The sequence below is a fragment of the Heteronotia binoei genome, chromosome 15 (assembly GCF_032191835.1).
Source record: "Heteronotia binoei isolate CCM8104 ecotype False Entrance Well chromosome 15, APGP_CSIRO_Hbin_v1, whole genome shotgun sequence".
NCBI lineage: Eukaryota > Metazoa > Chordata > Lepidosauria > Squamata > Gekkonidae > Heteronotia > Heteronotia binoei.
Genome location: NC_083237.1, coordinates 26,920,869 through 26,940,179, shown reverse-complemented (window position 1 = coordinate 26,940,179; position 19,311 = coordinate 26,920,869). Strand labels below are relative to the sequence as shown.

The following is a 19,311-nucleotide window of genomic DNA, read 5'->3' as shown; positions in this document are numbered from 1 at the left end:
CATTCACCTCCTCACTGCGTCCAAATACACCATCAGTTAGGCAAACACCAGGAAAAAAAGTTCTAAACCGAATGGTCGCGCTTCCACATTATGCGTTGTGTCGACCACACCCCCTCTCCACGGCTGCTCCTCAGCTTTACTTCAGCACTCCTCTCCAGGCGTTAATAACCACAACTGGATGCCATTATTTCGAAGTCAAAAAATAAAAATAAAAAGGAGACCAAACTGATAGAAAAAAAAGAGAAAAACTTCCTCCCCCACACCGCCTACCACCTTCAACCTCCATGTTCCGGCGGCTGGAGCTATTTCGTCTTGTGACGCTGCTAGGCTTCGGGACAAAGGTAGGAGGAAGATAACCAGGAGCAAAAACTACTCCGAGCCAGCTCCCCTCGCCCCTTCTGTATACATGCTCCACAACTGGAGACTCGTATGGGCCCGAGGCCCCCCAAAAAGCCTTTGTTCGGCTCGTCTCTAGAAAGAGAGTTTCCAAGACGCAGACGCACCGCCCCGCCAGGAACCGGAAATCCCAATATATTATTCACAGGGTATCTCTGTATATTTTTCCAATGAAATACAGACTGTTTATAATTGTTTGTGCACAGTTGTTTTGCTTTGACAACCTGGAGGTTAGCAGCCCTATCAGACCAGAACAAACTGATGTGAGTTTGGCCTTGTTCTGAGTTAGCTGCTTGCCCATCTTCCAGCATAATAGATGTATTCATGCGTCAACAATGCCCTCTGGCTCTCTACATTGACCAAGCAGGTCAGTCTCTGCCCCCCAAAAAAATGCACATAAATCTGAAATTTGTATTCAGAAACCCTTCCAAATTGTTTAGATTTTCAGCATGCTTTTTACCCCTGAGATTTGGCTGATAAGTTATTCCCTGCTTGCTTTTAAACCGTACTTTAATTGTTTTATGCATGTTTTTCCTGATCATTTATGCTACTCGCTTGTCTATGTAAGGATAGTTCATGCTCTTGTTTTCAGCATATCTCTGGATGCCCCACTCTTACCATAAGAGTCACACGTCTTGTATATTGGAATACTGTTATCGTTGACTACACGTTTTTAGGATCTTATTTAGTGTTTCAGCAATGCATTTATTTTACCAGTTCATATATTTTATATTTCTTATCAATTGCTTGTAAACCGCTTCAATGGTCAGGCTGACAGCACGGCTTACAGAAATATATAAAGCAAATAAATGGTAGGTTTGTGCTGTGTGTCAGCAATGCTTCTTGGACTTAGAAGACACCCTTTGTAGCCCTCTAGAATGGGAGAAATTAACAGAGAAGCTCTTTGGGGTGGTTTATCTGCTGGAACTTATCTTCCCACAGAGGGGCCTGGGAACAATCCCCAGCTTCTCTCAAAACAAAAAAAAAGTTACTCCATCAATGTTAAGTGCAGGAAACAGACACAGAATCATAGAATCATAGAGCTGGAAGGGACTTCGAGGGTCATCTAGTCCAACCCCCTGCATAATGCAGGAAATTAACAAATGCCTCCCCCTAAATTCACAGGATCTGCATTGCTGTCAGACGGCCATCCAGCCTCTGTTTAAAAACCTCCAAGGAAGGAAAGCCCACCACCTCCCCAAGAAACTTGTTCCACTGAGGAACCGCTCCAAATGTCAGGAAGTTCTTTCTAATGTTGAGCCAGAAACTCTTTTGATGTAATGTCTGTCGGTTAGTTCTGGACCTTCCTTCTGGGACCACAGAAAACAATTCTGCACCATCCTCTATATCAGGGGTGGCAAACAGTAGCTCTCCAGATGTTTTTGCCTACAACTCCCATCAGCCCCAGCCATTGGCCATGCTGGCTGGGGCTGATGGGAGTTGTAGGCAAAAAAACATCTGGAAAGCTACCATTGGCCACCCTTGCTCTATATGACAGCCCTTCAAGTACTTGAAGATGGTGATCCTATCACCTCTCAGCCGTCTCCTCTCCAGGCTAAACATGCCCAGCTCCTTCAGCCTTTCTTCATAGAACTTGGTCTCCAACCCCATCATCATCTTTGTTGCCTTACATTACACACTAGTGCGCACACACAAGCAAGCTAGTCAAGGCAAAATTAACAAGCTTTCCTCCTGGAAGAGGAAGAAAATCCCCATTTCCAATTTCTCAATGTTTCTCCACTCTTAAAAGAGTGGGCCCAATCTCATTGTCACCCAATGTCATTGGGGAGACTCACAGGTAGTGACGTCGACAGATGTGCTCTGGTTGCTCCCTCCAGGCTCTGTGACCCGATGCAGCACAATAGTGTAATTCTGCCCAGGCTGCAGATGGGAAAAGTGTGCCACGCAGTTTGTGCTCTGGCTGTTGGTCGTGTTTGTTCTGCAGGCGGAGGGTGGGCAAGGTGGACTTTCCCAGGCTAGAGTTACAGAACTGTTGGTCTTTCCCGTAACTGTAAGATTATTCACAGGGGCTGGACCTGCACAGAAAGAGAACCGGAGTCAGAAACTGGGACACTCTACTCTAATGGTAGGTAGGGAACTCATGCCACAATCCACCTGATCCATCAGTTGCTCTGAAAAATGCAGGGGTTACCTTAGTTGTGCCCTGCCTTAAATTTCTGTCATATTACTTTTTTTTTTTTTGGGGGGGGGGGGGGCAGAAACCAACTTTTTTTATACATATGCCAGGGCAGCTTAGTTTTGAACTGGCTCCTGATAATATGCCTTCAGTGACCACTTGGTAGGCAGATGTTTGGATCTGTGTTTGAATGCAGGTGCAGGGGTGGAATTCTAACAGGAGCTACTTTGCATATTAGGCCACACACCCCTGATGTAGCCAATCCTCCAAAAGGTTACAAAAAAAAGCTGTGTAAGCTCTTGGAGGACTGGCTGCATCAGGGGCGTGTGACCTAATATGCAAAGGAGCTTCTGCTAAAATACCGCCCCTGTACAAGTGGATCATGCTTGACCCTCTTGACTTGTGTAGATCAAGTTGCTACCAAAAGCACGCTGGAGTAAGCAGCAACACTAGCTTGGTTAAGCCAAGAGACTGGCTGGTTCAAGGCTCTGCATCAGCAATTGTTAGAATTCAGACTCCAACAATGTCCACTGCCCTACACTGTTATCATATATTGTCTCTCTAGATATCATGTCCTTCTCAGATCTACGGCCGAGGCCAGAGTCCAAACTCCAGACTGAGGAATTCCTGGAGATTTGGGGGGGGGGGGGGGGACAGAGCCTGGGGAAGACAGGGTGTTGTGTATGTGGTGGTGCATACATGTTATTGGTTGTGTTCCTGCCTGGCTCACTGAATCCTTAGACTGAGCTTGGGGACTCAAAAACAATGGGCAGTAGGATCCAAATCCCTACTGCCCTGCTCCAGTCGGGAGCCCCCTGCTGATTGGAATGATCCAATGGTGTCCTACCGCTGGAATCCTGAAGTGTATATAGTTGGCCCTGCTGGCCTAGTTGAGGAGTCTTCTAGTTCAGCTGTTAACATGTTGTAACTAATTAAGAGAGCTATGATCACTGCAACCTCACCTCTTCCTTGTGTTGAACCCACTATATTATACAGGGTTTGGGAAGTGACCAAAGCAGCCATTTCCTCCAGGGAAATGGCTCTCTGTAGTCTGGAGATCAGTTGCAACTCTGGATCTTCACCTGAGGGTTGTGTAATCTCCTGTAACGAGGGGAAGGATTTTTTTCTGAGTATACTTGAAACGATAATTTAATTCCTGAAATCTGTGATGCTTCAGAGTCCAATGAGGCATGATGTTAATTTGTACATTATGGGCCTCTGTGGGACTGCAACCATGAGAGTCTGGTGGTGCATACTTCCTTTTCGGATCTGTGTTTGGATACAAGCCCCATCTCTCTTAGCTTGAGTCCTCAGAGTCACACGTATCATGCTTTTATTATGGCTTGAACATGGACAGTACAGCAGAGCTCCCTTTTCAGTCTCTGTGGTTTGGCTGTGGTTTGCTACACCTGCCAGTCACCTGCCTTACACCTGCCCTCACTCATAGGTGCTTATCCCATTCACTTGCTCCATTTTTCACTTTGCCCTTGACAAAGGCACATTTTAGACAAAGGCACATTTTAAATCAAGGCCTTTTTTAGCAGGAACTCCTTTGCATATTAGGCCACACCCCTCTGATGTAGTCAGTCGTACAAGAGCTTACAGTAGGCCCTCTAAGAGCCCTGAAAGCTCTTGCAGGATTGGCTACATAAGAGGGGTGTGGCCTAATATGCAAAGGAGTTCCTATTACAAAAAAAGCCCTGCTTTTAAATTGAAACATTCCTACCACGCAGGGCTTTTTTTTGTAATAGGAACTGCTTTGCATATTAGGCCCCTGATGTAACCAATTCTCCAAGAGCTTACAGGGCTCTTCTTACAGGGTCTACTGTAAGCTCTTGGAGGATTGGCAATATCATTGGGTTGTAGCCTAATATGCAAAGGAGCTCCTGCTACAAAAAAAGCCCTGCTACCACTTCATATTTGCAATGTTCACAGCTGCAATCTTCAGACAACCTTTTCCACCTTAAGAGCAGCATTCACTCCCCCTTATGATCCCCAGGCCCAGCTTACAAGATCCTCCAACACCAAATAGCCCAAAGTCTTCCAAAAGACTACAGCTAGCCCCATTTGTCATTCAGAAAGCATAACACATACTTTTCAAGACCTGAACCTTGGAACTGCAATACATTTTGCAAAAAAGGAGTAAACATGTTAGACAGTTGCTCTATGGGCAAAATTGAGAGCAGATCTATGATTCTTTAATGGCACTTTTTCTGTAGAAACTGTCACATGGGTTGGGGGCTCCAATTTAAAAGGGAGGACTGGTACAGAAGGAGGTTTTTTACCCTTTGTGCCTTTTTCACACTGAAAAGCAGGCATCCAGATGGTTTCCTCAGCAGAGCCAAAATCAGTTTATTATTATTATCTAAAACATTTATTAGCCACCTTTCTCCCTTGTGGAACTCCAGGATCGATATAAATAACACATTATTAAAAACACAATAAAAACAACCGTTATAGAACCCATAAAAATTCACAGGAAAACAGAAAAGGTTCAATAGAGCCCCTGCCCAACACACTTCAACTTGCAGCCCCTAAGACTTTCTTTTGTAAAAGGAAAAAAGTGAAGGTTGCCCTTCATAGGATTTAGGTCTCAGTTAGTGCAAATAACAGACCGAGGCTGTTTGTCCTTACTTGTGTTTGAGGGGATAGAGCAGTTTGGCGGCAAGCTGCAGTTTTGGGTTACATCACAGAACTGGCCTGAAATGTTCTTACATCCTGGCATCTCTGCTCCATTTAGCTTAATGACAAACTTTTCCTTGATCGTCGAACAGCCTGTAGAGACAGCTAAATGAAGGCAAGGGTTAGCACCTTAGCTGCAGTCCTTGGGGCAAAGTAAGACTTCATTGTCCAGATTTGTTCTGCTAGGAAAAGATCGGTCCTTTTGAAGTATGAATGGCCTGGTCATTGACGGGGTACAATGGACAAGTGGGTCATAAGGCTGCTTTTTGCATCGGAGTGCATTAGGGTTATATTCCTACCTACAAGCTGGGAGGGGTCTGAAATGGAGTTTGGAGGGGAATCAAATAGTGGTGTTGGCTGGAAAGGAGCCCACTTGAATTCTGGGAGATATAACTGTGAATCTGGTACTACTTGTACACTGAGAGTTACCAAGCTTTGGGCTGGGAATAAAGTTGCAGGTCTGACTCAGGAAATATCTGGGGACTATGTGGGTGAAGTCAGGAGACTTTGGGGGCAGAGCCAGCAGCAAGCTTGTGACAAACATGATGAAACGCCAAAGGAAGTTCTGAATATCACGCTTAAAAGGACTGTATGGCTTTTAAATGCCTTCCCTCAATTTGAAATAAGATTGGGGGTGATAAGGTAGAAGGAATAAAGGAAATTGTTTTATTTTGTGATATAAAGCACCTGGACATACATACGTGACAGGACATACAAGCATAGTTAATTAGGCATGCAGTAGAAGAACATCGCTTGAGCCGCCAATAAAAGAGGGCACACCACCAGCAGTAGATAAGTTACATCCTTTGCTTAAGAACAAAGAAACAGAATTTAATGAGGAAAGTGAGCCAAAGTTCCACAGCCGTAAAAAAAACACCAAAATATATCTTAAGGGGGACAGGGAAGGGGGAGAGAAACACGAGGGAACACGGGGAGCGCGCGTGTTAGAAGTGTACGTGGATAGGCTTACAGATTGTGAGCTTGTCAGCCAACTGGTTGACAAAGCCAGGGAAGGCGGGACAGGGAAGGCTTAAAAATGAGCTGCACTGCGTTGCAGACTTTGGAGGATTTTGGGGTGAGAAGTTTGGCCCAAGGTCTTCCCACGCTTTGCAAACAGTTATAATAAACTGCTTTGCTTCACTGATCCTGTTTGGAACTTCTTTTCTGGTCGTAACAGGGGCACCTCCTTTTGGGGCTCATAGAATTGGACCCCCGATCTTCTTGAAACTTGGGGAAGGTTTTTTGAGGAGAGGCACCAGGTGCTATGTTGAAAATTTGGTGCCTCTAACTCAAAAACAGCCCTCTTCCCAAGCCCCAGATCAGTTCTCCATTATACCCTATGGGGACCAGTCACCATAGGGTATAATGGAGAGCCCAGCAGGCATTCAACACCCTCCCCCCAGCTTTCTGATAACCCTGACGGGGGGAGGGCCTCCAACCCAGAGAATCCCCTGCCCCCAACTGGGGATTGGCAACCCTAGCTGAGAAATTCAGACCACCACAGAAAATAACAACAGATCACCATAGAAAACAACAGTCCCAAAGGGTTAGTGGAGATTCACCCTGATGGAATAAGGAGTAAACAAAAACAAGTGTTATCTACTTACTGGTGGCTGTTGTAAATTTGGGCAGCAAAGTAGTTGCGTTTTGGCTGTGATTCTTTTTGCCTGTTTAATGGGGAGAGGAAGCAGAGAAAGGAATGATGAGGGTTAGAGGGTAAAATTTCCATCGTTTCCTGAAATCATTTTTCTTAACCCCAACCCTCCCCCACTCCATAGCAGGCCCATTCACACAGCAGCTTCTCTGTCCCATACTTCCATATTTAAGAACACTCACATTTCAAACACCATGGGGAAAAAGCTAGGTGAACAGATGAGGGATTTTGAGCAAGGAAACAGCAGACAGAGAGGAAAGGCTAAGGCCTGGTCTATGCACCAGAATTTGGAAGAGGAATTCTAAGACTGTAGTGGGGAGAGTCGCCTTTTTAATGCTTCTTCCATGAAAAATATCACGCAAATTCAAAAACAGCACACCAAAATAAGAAAGTTCTTGCTTAGCCCTTCGCATCATGATGTGCTAGTCTTCCATGAAACTGAAGTTACTAAGGCAGGAGAACTGTGAACAATGGAACCCCAGTCCCAAAGTCTGAAGTGGTACAGTGCCTTCTACCACCTGGTTGCTCGGCTGCCTCAATCCCACCTCATTCTGCTGCATGTCTAGAACAGGCTTAAGGCCCAAAGATCAGTCTCCATCCATAGGGAATAATGGAGTGTCCTGCAGACACTTCCCTCCCCCACGCCGCTTTCTGATGACCCTGAAGCAGGCGGAGGGCCTCCAAAATGGGGGATCCCCTGCTCCCACCTGGGGATTGGCAACCCAGTGGGGAGAAATTTTTATGTGGAGGATTATGAAGAATATAACCCCCCTTCCCCTTCAAGGTTGATGCTGCCCATTTTACCACCTCAGAGATTCTACGGCCTGAGCACAACAGGTTTTTTCAAGTGAAAAAGGACTATCAGGTTGCCATGAGCTGTGTTTGAGCATAATGTGTCACTTGTCTGTCAGAGTCCATTCAAACAATCAAGGGGATACTTTAGAGGGAGGTTGCCTACCCCAAGGTACCTCAGTTATCTACATAAGCCCCACCAAGTGATGAGGAGAAATGTTCTGACACCATGTCTAGAGGCGTGGTTCAATGGCTGTGACAGGCAGATGTTCAAAGGGTGTGTCACAGCACTCCTTTTCCATGGTGGGGAAGGTTGCACCAATGGAGTCTGCCTGCCATGGAAGCAAAGTGGCACCCAGGAAAAACATCTTCACTTAGCTACTCACCATATTGGCCTGGCTGAGGGATCAGCAGCAGCACCTGGAGGGAAAAAGGCAGAGCATGAAAAAGGATGAAATTTTATTATTTTTACAGCCTAGAAAGAAGAGTCAGTGTGAAAGAGTAGTTATTGTCAGATTAGGAGAGACCTGGATTCAAATCCCTACTCTGGGTTTAACCAAGTGTAAAGTACCAGACTTGGAGACGAGCGTAGGGCAACATAGTTTATTGCTGGTACAGTACAAGATGGAAGAGAGCGAGCACGCGGGCCGGATCCCGCATATATACAGTAGCCGGACTATTCTTCCTGCTGGCCGGTCCAATGCCGACCAGCCGTATTTCCCGCCACAAGCTGTGATTGGCGGATCGTTGCGCCCAGCGCGGAGGCACCTGGATGTTTCTCAGTTACCTCCGCGGCTGGGGTGGACTGGTGTCATTCTGCTGTCGTGGCCATTATGAACTGGCTGCGTTCTGCGAACGCCGTACACTACACTCCTCCCCCCTTAGTTAGTGACATAGTCCTGGAGGTAGGCGGGAGGTCGGCGCTCCCGTGTTGAACGCCTCGGAGTTGCTTGTGGTGCCGGGGCTACTTCCGCATCTGGGTTTTCCCCCGGGGGTTGAGCGTTGGTGGGTTGTGGGTCGGGGTTCGAGGGTTGGTTCGCCTCTGCCGGTGTGTGTGGCTGTGGTGCCGGTGCCGGTGTCGTTGGGTCCCCCTCGGGCCCTGCCTCCCTCGTTTCCGTGGGTATCTCTGGGAGAGTCCGGCGGCGTAACTGGTCGATGTGCCGGTGTAGGATCTGGCCCCCCTCGGTGGATACCTCGTAGTGGCGGGAACCCACGACCCGTAGTACCCGCCCGGCTACCCACTCTGGGCCTGAAGCGTAGTTCCGGGCGAACACTGGGTCCCCTGCGAAGAACCCCCTAGCCGCGTCTCTGACCTCCGGGGACCCTCGCACGTCGGGGGCTCTGTCAGGGTTTAGCCGATCTAACCTTGTGGTGAGCTTGCATCCCATGAGAAGCTCGGCTGGGCTGACCCCGGTGACTGGGTTTGGAATGACCCGGTTGTCGAAGAGGAACGCGGCTAGCCGGTGGTCCCAATCGCCTTGCACTATTCTGCCCAGGGCCTCTTTTGTTGTTCGGACCATCCGCTCGGCCTGGCCGTTGGTGGCCGGGTGGAAGGGAGCTGACCGGATGTGTCTAATGAGGTACCTCTGGAGGAACGCCTGGAAGTCCCCCGATGTGAACGCTGCCCCGTTGTCCGAGACTATGGTGTCCGGAATACCGTGGGTGCACAGGACCCTGCGTAAAGCTCTAATGGCTGCTGCTGACGAGGTAGACCCTACGGGGATGACCTCTAACCATTTTGTGTATGCATCGACAATGATTAGGAAGATCTGTCCCTGGAACGGCCCGGCAAAATCAATGTGGAGCCGGGACCACGGTTTCCTTGTGGTCTCCCACCGTGTAGCTGGGGCGCTGGGTGGGTCCGGCCGTGACTCCTGGCATGTGCTGCATCTCCGGACCCAGTTCTCTATCTCCCCGTCCATCCCCGGCCACCATACGTAGCTCCTGGCCAGGGCCTTCATTCTCACTATGCCTGGGTGTGTTTCGTGGAGTGATTCCAAGACCCGTTTCTGTAGAGGGGGGGGAACCACTACCCTGCTCCCCCATAGTAGGCACCCTTTGTGGGCTGCGAGTTCCTCCCTTCGCATTTTGTAGGGTTTGAACTCTTCCCCCATGTTCCCCTCTGGCCACCCCCTCACCACCCAGTCGAGCACCCTTGCTAGGGTTTTGTTTTTTCCGGTGGCTCTAGCCACCTCTGCCGCGTGGAGGGGCTGCTCCGGGAGTGACTCGATCGACATAACCTGGTGTGCTGGGGCTGGATCGGGGCCTGTGTCAGGGAGCGGCAACCGGCTGAGAGCGTCCGCGTGACCCATTGCCTTGCCCGCCCTGTGTATCAGCGTGTAAGTGTACGAGTTGAGGAATTGATTCCACCTCAATACCCTCTGGGACAGGATTTGGGGAGTTTGGCGGTCAGGGGCCAACAGACCCAAAAGCGGCTTATGGTCCGTCGCTATTGTGAACCGGCGCCCGTACAGATAATCGTTGAATTTATGGACCCCCGCTACTATGGCCAGGGCCTCCTTGTCGATTTGTGCATAGTTCCGTTCTGCCGAAGTCAGGGTGCGTGAGTAGTATGCGACCGGGACCTCCCGGCCATCCGGTAACTGGTGTCCCAGGACAGCGCCCACCCCGTACGGCGATGCATCGCATGCCAGGATGACCGGGAGGCGCTCGTCGAAGTGGTGCAGCACCGCGTTGGAGACCAGGACGTCCTTAACTGCCTGGAAGGCGGCGGCTTGCTTCTTCCCCCACACCCATGGAGCTTTTTTGTCCAGTAATCGGTGTAGGGGTTCGGCAAGGGCCGCCTTGTGGGGTATGAACGTGTGGTAGAAATTGAGGACCCCCAAGAAGCTCTGTAGCTCCGCTTTACACGTGGGGGCAGGGGCTTGAACAATGGCCCGAGTCTTTTCCTCGGTCGGGTGGATTCCCTCCGCGTCTACTGCGAATCCCAGGAACTACACCCGTGGCACCCCCAGCATGCACTTCTCCCTTTTAACTTTTAGTCCAGCGGCTTGAAAATGGCGGAGCACCTCTCGCAGGCGGTTGCGGAATTCTTCAGGGTCCGGGGCGGCGATTAAAACATCGTTGAAAAACGGCTGGACTCCGGGGATCCCTTTAAGGAGGGCATCCATTATACTCTGGAAGATCCCCGGAGCCACGCTGACCCCAAACTGCAACCGGTTAACCCTGAACGCCCCCCTGCGGGTAACTATCGTCTGTGCCTCGGCCGTTTTTGCGTCCACCGGGAGCTGCTGGTAGGCTTGTGCCAGGTCCAGCTTCCCAAAAATCTTTGACCCCGCCAGGGCTGCCAGGACGTGGCTGACTACTGGCACCGGGTATGGGTTGTCTTGGAGCGCTTTGTTAATTGTGCACTTGTAATCTGCACATATCCGCACGTCCCCATTTGGTTTGACCGGGGTCACTATGGGGGTCTCCCACATGGCGTAATCTACTGGCTCCAGGACCCCTTGGGCTACTAGGCGGTCCAACTCTGCCTCGATCTTGGGCTTCAAGGCGAAGGGGACCCTCCTTGCCTTGAGCCGGATCGGTCTGACCATCGGGTCGAGCGGTAGGGAGATGGCCGGGCCCTTGTAACTACCCAGCGACCCATCAAATACGTCGGGGAACTCTCCGCATACCCCCCCGAACCCTCCTGCTGTGGCCGTGCGCGCCACCTCTATTCGGATTCCCAAGGGGCCAAACCATGCAAGACCCAACAGGGTGGTAAGCGGCCGCTTGACCACCAGGATGTCTAGGGGGCCTCTGAAGGACCCCCGCTCCACCTGCACCCGTGCCTACCCCGCTATTTGGACCGGGTTTTGCTGGAAGTCCCGCAATATGAAATTTGCTGGTCGCAGCTGCAGCCCCTGGCCGGGGCGTAGCCTTCTCAGGGTCTCCTCCGCAATTATGGAGATGGAGGAGCCCGAGTCCACTTCCATGGTGCAGGGGGCCCCGTCTATGAGGACCGCCATCGTTATCTTGTTGGGGGTGGTCAGGGGCAAATTCAGTACCTGAAGTGAGGTGGAGGCCGTGGAGTGGGACTCTGCGGCCTCGTGGTGTGCGGTCGGTCGCGGGCGGTTGGGCTTGGCTCGGCAAGCCCGCGCTATGTGGCCGGTCTTCCCGCAGCTCCTGCAGTCCCAGGTCCGGTACTGGCAGTCCCGCCGATTGTGGGGGTCGCCGCAGCTGGCGCATTTAGCCCTTTCGCTGGTGCGCTGACTCAGCCGTTCGTGGGCTCGGGGGCGCTGTGGAGCTCGGGCGGCGGGTCCTGCGGCGCGGTGCATCTGGAGGGCTTCTCCCTCGTCCTGGTGCTCGGGATCCAGCTCCTCATGGTGGGCGGTCTCGGTCTTGGCCCGGGGAAACGTCCTGGCGGCCCTCTCCCACTCTACCGCCTCGCTGAAGGCGCCCTGAAGGGTGAGCTCTTCTTTGGCGAAGAGCTTCTGCTGGAGCCTTTCGTCGCGGAGGCCCCACGTGAATCGGTCGGCCAGGGTTTCCTCCAACTGGGGAAAGTTGCAGTTCCCGGCGAGTTTGCGGAGGGCCGCCAAGTAGTCCGCGGCTGATTCTCCAGCGGTCTGGTCCCTTTTGTGGAACAGGAATCTGCGAGCCACCCGTGAGGGCTGCGGCAAGAAGTGGCCCGTGAGGAGCCTGATGATCTCCGCGTAGGATTTCTCCGCCAGGCGGGCGGGCGCCGAGAGACCCTTAGCGATCTCGAATGTGGCTGGCCCGCAGACGCTCAGGAGAACATCCCTCTTTGCTCCGGCGTCGGTGACCTTGTTGGCCCGGAGGTAGAACTCGACCCGTTCCGAGTAGGACTCCCAGCCCTCTGGATTTGCAGGGTCGAAGGTCTCGAGGTAGCCGGTGATACCGCCCTGGTTGGCCATGGTGGCGGCGGCGGTCGTGACCGGTCGTTCGTTGCCCAAGATCTCCGTCGTAGCCGACGTGGCTAGTATCCCATCCTCGTCGCCACTGTAAAGTACCAGACTTGGAGACGAGCGTAGGGCAACATAGTTTATTGCTGGTACAGTACAAGATGGAAGAGAGCAAGCACGCGGGCCGGATCCCGCATATATACAGTAGCCGGACTATTCTTCCTGCTGGCCGGTCCAATGCCGACCAGCCGTATTTCCCGCCACAAGCTGTGATTGGCGGATCGTTGCGCCCAGCGCGGAGGCACCTGGATGTTTCTCAGTTACCTCCGCGGCTGGGGTGGACTGGTGTCATTCTGCTGTCGTGGCCATTATGAACTGGCTGCGTTCTGCGAACGCTGTACACTACACCAAGCATGATATTTTCTGTGGGTACATTTACAATTGCTCATAAATGCCATGTCCATCTGGTTTTAGAGCATAAGAACCCAGGAGGGTGAACTGGCATGCCACCACCATTGCTAGGGTTGCCAGGTCTGTGTTAGAAAGTACCTGGAGACTTTGGGGGTGGATCTGGGAGAGAATGGGGTTTGGGGAGGGGAGGGGCTTCAGCAGGTTACAATGCCATAGAGTCAACCCTTCAAAGCAGCCATTTCTCCAAGGGAGCTGATCTCTGCCAGCTGGAGATCAGTTGTAAAAGTGGGAGATCTCCAGGCCCCACCTGGAGGCTGGCAACCCTATAAAATGCCTCTTCTGCTACTACCACTGTCAATCTTGCCTCATCCCTTTCTTCCACCACACAGATTTAGGAGGGAAGGAGCGCACATGCTGTCCTTTCTTTCCTCCCTCCACACTCCCTCCTCTTCTTTCCCACCCCTTCTCACCTCAGCCCAAGCCTAGCTAAGCCAAGTAGAATGGTTAAGGTGCCAACTTCCAGGTGGGGCCTGGCATTGCCTTAGAATTAAAACCAATCTCCAAGACTACAGAGATCATCTCCCCTGGAGAAAATGGCAGCTATGGGCACCACCACATCTGAGTTCCCTCCCCTCCCCAAACTCTGCCCTTCCCAGGTACTGCCCAGTCTCCAAGAATTTCGCAACCTGGTTGTAGTCAACCTCTCACTGAGCCCTCAATGCTTGTGGCAACCTGGCTCACCGTCAGGGAATGCCAGAGCACTTGTAAGCATACCTGTGGACACATCTGGTAAGGGCCCTATAATATAGTGGGTTCAATGCATGGAAGAGGCGAGGTAGTAGTGATCATCAGCTCTTTATTGCATACAGCATAAGATAGATTGCACTTGAAGACTGAGGAACTGGGCCAATGAGGCCAACTATATACAACTCCGGGTTCCGTTATTGGATCATTCAAACTAGCAGGGGTCCTGTGATTGGAGCAGGGCAGCAGGGATTTGGATCCTACTGCCCATTGTTCCCAAGCTCTGTTCTTATGGCTCCAATGAGCCAGGCAGGAACAACCTTTTAAGTCTTCACTTGAGGCCACATACACAACAGGCCCTCAGCCACAGAGCTCCTTGAGTGACTCTGGGAGAGTAACACTCACTCTCTTGGACTAGCCTAACTTTCAGGACGGTTGTGAGGATAAAATGGAGAAGGGGAGAACCATGTTTGCCTCCCTGAGCGCTTGAAAGAAGACTGAGGTACAAAAAAATCAGAGAAAGAGATCACAGCCTTGTGCTTCACACTAGTAGAGTCCCACTATGACTTGTGATTCACGCAAGTCAGTGCTCTGTTATAAAATTTGAATTTGCTCTCTTCAATGCCATCAAAGTGGCTTCAGTTCTGACTCTACACCTTGTGCGTTTTTTAAATGTTAATCTCCAGCTTCCCAGACAATGAGGGCTGTGTCTTGCCTTCTTCCTGTTCCGGCCCTTTCTGGTGCTAGCGATAGGAGAAGTATTGTAATTTCCAGAGGGAACACATGATTTGCATTTTCTGCTCAACCACAGGTTGGTAGGAGACCATATTTCAGTGGCAATGAATCAGATGGAGGGCTCTAACTACACTGCACCTGAATAGGGGCTAGGGTTGCTGGGTCCTGGCTGGGAAACTCTGGGGGGGGGGGTAGGGACCTCAGCGGGGTGCAATGCCATAGAAGCCCACCCTCCAAAGCATTTAGGGTTGCCAACCTCCAGGTGACACCTAGAGATCTCCTGTTATTACAATTAATCTCCAATGCAGAGAAAATGGCTGCTTTGGAAGGTGCAGTCTGTAGTGTTATACCCTGCTGAAGCCCCTCTCGTGTCCAAACCCTGCCCTTCTCAGGCTCCAATCCCAAAATCTCCAGGTGTTTCCCAGCCCAGGGCTGGCAACCCTAAAAGCATCCATTTTCTCCAGGAGAACTGATCTCTATAGTCTGGAGATGAACTGTAATTCTGGGGGGTTCTCACTTGGAGTCTGGCATCTCTATTAGATGCCTTTTCATTCCCTCTGTGGTAGTGTGCACTCGACAAATGGAGCAGTGGACCAGCATATCTGCCTCTCCATCTGGCTGCAACAAGAGCTGTCCATAAAGTCACTGGCATGTGGAAGCAGCTATGATTGAAAATGGATGCTGCTGCATGCAACCCATGTACTCTGCTGCTGTTACAGCTTTTCCCTTCCCATGTTAAAAGTTTCTGCTGGCTGCATTTGGGAGAGTGGGAGAAATGTTAACTTCACAACCAGGGCCAGCTCGCCCACTAGGCAAACTAGGCAATTGCCTAGGGCAGCGGGAAGGGGGTGTACCGAATTGCCCCCCCCCCCCGCTCAAGACAATTGCCCAAGACAATCACAACTGTCCATAGCCCTTGTGATATGGTGTTCCCCACAGCAGCATAGTGATGTGCCCTTGAAGAGCTGATGCCCAAGCGCATGAGGTATCATCTGCATGCTGCACCTCTATTAACAAACCAAATCCTGTGGTCTGAGCCTTGCTCAGCAGCAAAACAATGGTCTCTTTCTAACCTCCAGCCTGATATTATGGGGAAAGGTGAGCATTCCAACACAAGGGCAGGCAAGGAGAGGAGAAAATGTCCCTGCCATTCTTTTTGCCCAGTGGCACCAGATCAGCTCCACAAAAGTATCAGGTGTTGCCAGAGTGTCAGTGACTCTTCTGTACATTTTATTTTATGCATAGGCACCAGCTAACAGCTACAGAATATTTGGCTATAGCCGTGTTTGTTGAAGGATCCTTTTAGCATTTTAATTCATGCTCCTTAAAAACTCAAGATGTTGCTAGCCCTCACTAATGCCTTCCATAGGAGTTCAATGTTTTGGGGAAGGTGTTTTTCTTTCCTGTTTCCCTGCAGTGTCATGTTGTATTTGTGCATCCCTGGGGATTTCCATAGTTTTTCTCTGCTGTATCTTAAACTTGCTTTGTTTCAGGAAAAGACTGCAGTAAAACCTGGATAGCTACTGCATGGGTGGGTGGATAAATTAGGATTTTCTGGCTCACAAGGCAGTCATTCTCCCTTGTGACAGCCATTTCTTCGCCCTGCCATGGGGGGGGGGGGTGTTATCTTTTTAAAAATCCACACTAGAGTATCATTCTATCGATATACTGTCAGAACAATAGGTGCAGCAGATTCTCTGAATTCTCAGCTCTCATTTAAAAAGAAAAAGCATCTTGTCCCTTCCCTTGGAGAAATAATATATTCCACAAGAGAAGAGCAGAGATGGCCAAATGTGTTTAACCTAAGTCACATAGAATAAATGTCAGATGTTTAAGAGCTGGAAGACAGGAAGGCAGGCAGGCAGACAGGAAGGAAGGCAAATAGATGGGGGAGAGGTGGAAAGAAAGCAACTTTAACTTTAAATGCATTCTCCAAGCTGCCTGCTGGCTTGGCTTGCAGAAGTGATTTAAAGAGAGAAATGCCTTCTCCAAGCTGGCTGATGGAGTGATGGTAGGCTTCCCAATGCGCCCCCCCTGCCAGGGGACCCCTGGATTAGCAGCCTCCTCCCCCGCTCTCCAAAAATCTGGAAGTGGGGGGTGCGGTGGGGAAACGGCGCCGTGTCTCTTTCCCTGCCTGCCTCCCTCCCTCGCAGGCTTCAGGCTTCCTCCGGGTCACAAAGGCCCGCCCACCGCCGGTCTGCTATTCGCTTCAGTCCGACCTCCCTTCGCAAGGTGCATGCTGGGACTCGTAGTCCTTGTGTCCTCTCTGGCTGCTGGGTGCTGTCGGGGAGTCTGGCCAGCAGAGGGGGGGGAGCTCCGCCCCCAGAGGACCATGTGCATTTCTACCTCCGGAAGCTTCAGTCACTGATTGAAAGGCTTCCTCTTGGGATGGGTGTCTGTGTTACTTCGAAGAAGTTGGCAGCAACTCGTGAGTAGAGAGGCCAATCCCCCTTCAGTGTTGCCAGAAATGGGGGGGGGGAGTCTGCTGAGCACGTCATTATTCTCTGTGTGGAGATCGATTCTCATAGGGTATAATGGGAAATTGATCTGGAGGTTTCAGGGGCTCTGGGGGCGCTGTTTTTTGAGGTAAAGGCACCAAATTTTCCGTATAGTATCGAGTGACTCTCCCTAAAGTATCCTCCAAGTTTCAAAACGATTGGACCATGGGGTCCAATTCTATGAGCCCCAAAAGAAGGTGCCCCTATCCTTCATTATTTCCTATGGAAGGAAGACATTTAAAAAGGTGTGCGGTCCCTTTAAATGTGATGGCCAGAACTCCCTTGGAGTTCAGTTATGCTTGTCACACCCTTGTTCCTGGCTCCGCCCTGATGTCTCCTGGCTCCACCCCCAAAGTATCCTGGCTCCGCCCCCAAAGTCTCCTGGCTCCACCCCCAAAGTTCCCAGATATTTCTTGAATTGGACTTGGCAACCTTAAGTGATGGGGGCTTTGAGGGCCACACAATATGTGTGAAAGAGCCACACGTAGGGTTGCCAAGTCCAATTCAAGAAATATCTGGGGACTTTGGGGGTGGAGCCAGGAGACTTTGGGGGTGGAGCCAGGAGACATCAGGGGTTGAGCCAAGATCAAGGCTGTGACAAGCATAATTGAACTCCAAGGGGGGTTCTGGACATGAGGCTCAGATGGACCTGGACTCGCGGCTCGCCACGCTCCAGCTTTTACCCATACCCACCGAGTGACCCACACCGACAGCAACGCAGCCGCGCTGAACCAATGTCAGGCTGCTGAAGAGCGGCCGCAGGAGGCGGGGGGAAACGAGCGAGAGAAGAGGGCGAAGGAGAGTGAGCGAGGCAGCCTGCCGCCCGGGCCACCCAGCATGTAAACAATACGTGGAAGTTCGCAAGTAATGCCGAGGCCGGGAGCCGCAGCCCGAAGTACCGGTGGGCCACCTGGAGCATCCCCCCAGCTCTAAGCCCCCTCCTGCCTCCCCCTCCTCTGAAGGGCCGAGTGCCCAGTTTCCTAGAGGGAGAGGGGAGCGGAATCGGATACAGTCACCCGCCGAGGAGAGAGGAGGAGGGAGGGAGGAGGCTGAAGGCAGCCAGGGTAGGAGGCGAGGATGGATTTCCAGCAGCTGGCGGATGTTGAGAATAAATGGTGCTCCAACACCCCCTTCGAGCTCATCGCCACCGAGGAGACCAAGAGGAGGATGGATTTCTACGCCGACACGGGCATGTCCTTTTACGTCCTGTGTCCAGACAACTCACGGCTCGCCACGCTCCCCCCTCCCCCCCCCTTCCATTTTTTTGGGGAGCGGGGGAAGAGGCTGTGAAACCTGGGGTCCCCCGCCAGGGCGGGAGGGTTGGGAAGCCTAGCCACACGTGGCTCCTGAGCCAGTTTGGTCACCCCTGACCTTGAGGCTTATTTTTTAAAAACTAAGCTGGGAAGCTCAGAAAATCTGCTATACCTATCACGTTATGTCAATATAAGAATAATCTAGTACCAATGTTTTTAAAACTGCAAAAGTCCTGGTAGCTGGGGAGGGAAGTGGTAGCCATGGGGGGGGGGGGCAGGGAAACATCAGGAAAAGCCACATTGCTGTTGCACTTTCTCTGCAGCTGCACCAGCAAGCTGCAACATCCCATCCCTATGGGGAAGGCCCCATTGTTTCAGAGAGAAATCTGAATAAAGCTTTCCAATGGACTCCAGAGCAAAGGATCCCAAAAGCTAGCCATTCCCACAGAGCTTTGTTCGTTGGTGGCTGCAAAACAGCGCACACATGCCTCATGTCATCACCCCCTGGTCCAGGTGTATTTGTGCATCTGGTGATTTGGTGAATAGGTGCTGTTTGTGACAGAAACAATTAAATCCCAGCAGATAGAGTGGAAGTTTATAGCACAAACACACATGTGCATGTTTCCAAATTCAGCTGGGCCTGGTTAAGCAGATATATAGGTTGCTTCAGACCATTAATTAATTTGAGTAAAAAGCGCCTTTTTTCTACCAATGAAGCAGTGCCCACTACCCCATCTCCTTTTTATTCCAGTTACAAACCAGAGTATTTTTATTTATTCTGAGTGTACAACCTTGAGTGTCCAAGCATACCAACTATCTCAGGGTGAGAAAGTGGATACTTATAAGTTACACAGACAAAATATGTGCTATTAGCCAGCCAGCTACATCTATACTCACAATAGCTACTTGTAGTAAGACTGAACCAACATGGATGTGCTTATTAGGGTTGCTAAGTCCAATTCAAGAAATATCTGGGGACTTTGGGGGTGGAGCCAGGAGACATCAGGGCGGAGCCAGGAACAAGGGTGTGACAAGCATAATTGAACTCCAAGGGAGTTCTGGCCATCACATTTAAAGGGACCGCACACCTTTTTAAACATCTTCCTTCCATAGGAAATAATGAAGGATAGGGGCACCTTCTTTT

The 19,311-nt window shown here is 50.9% G+C and overlaps 1 protein-coding gene across 1 annotated transcript in view; it reads right to left on the bottom strand.

Moving 5' to 3' along the window:
* PTPRH (protein tyrosine phosphatase receptor type H) overlaps nucleotides 1-17,833 on the bottom strand; it is a 46,646-nt gene extending 28,813 nt beyond the window's left edge. Inside the window, exons 1-5 of the mRNA XM_060254995.1 lie at nucleotides 17,765-17,833; nucleotides 8,048-8,081; nucleotides 6,823-6,882; nucleotides 5,249-5,308; nucleotides 2,193-2,432 (exon numbers count right to left, since the gene is read on the bottom strand). Coding sequence (XP_060110978.1) covers nucleotides 2,193-2,432; nucleotides 5,249-5,308; nucleotides 6,823-6,882; nucleotides 8,048-8,081; nucleotides 17,765-17,833 — 463 coding nt within the window. The remainder of the gene's footprint in view (nucleotides 1-2,192; nucleotides 2,433-5,248; nucleotides 5,309-6,822; nucleotides 6,883-8,047; nucleotides 8,082-17,764) is intronic.
* Between the last annotated feature and the right edge of the window lie 1,478 nt (nucleotides 17,834-19,311).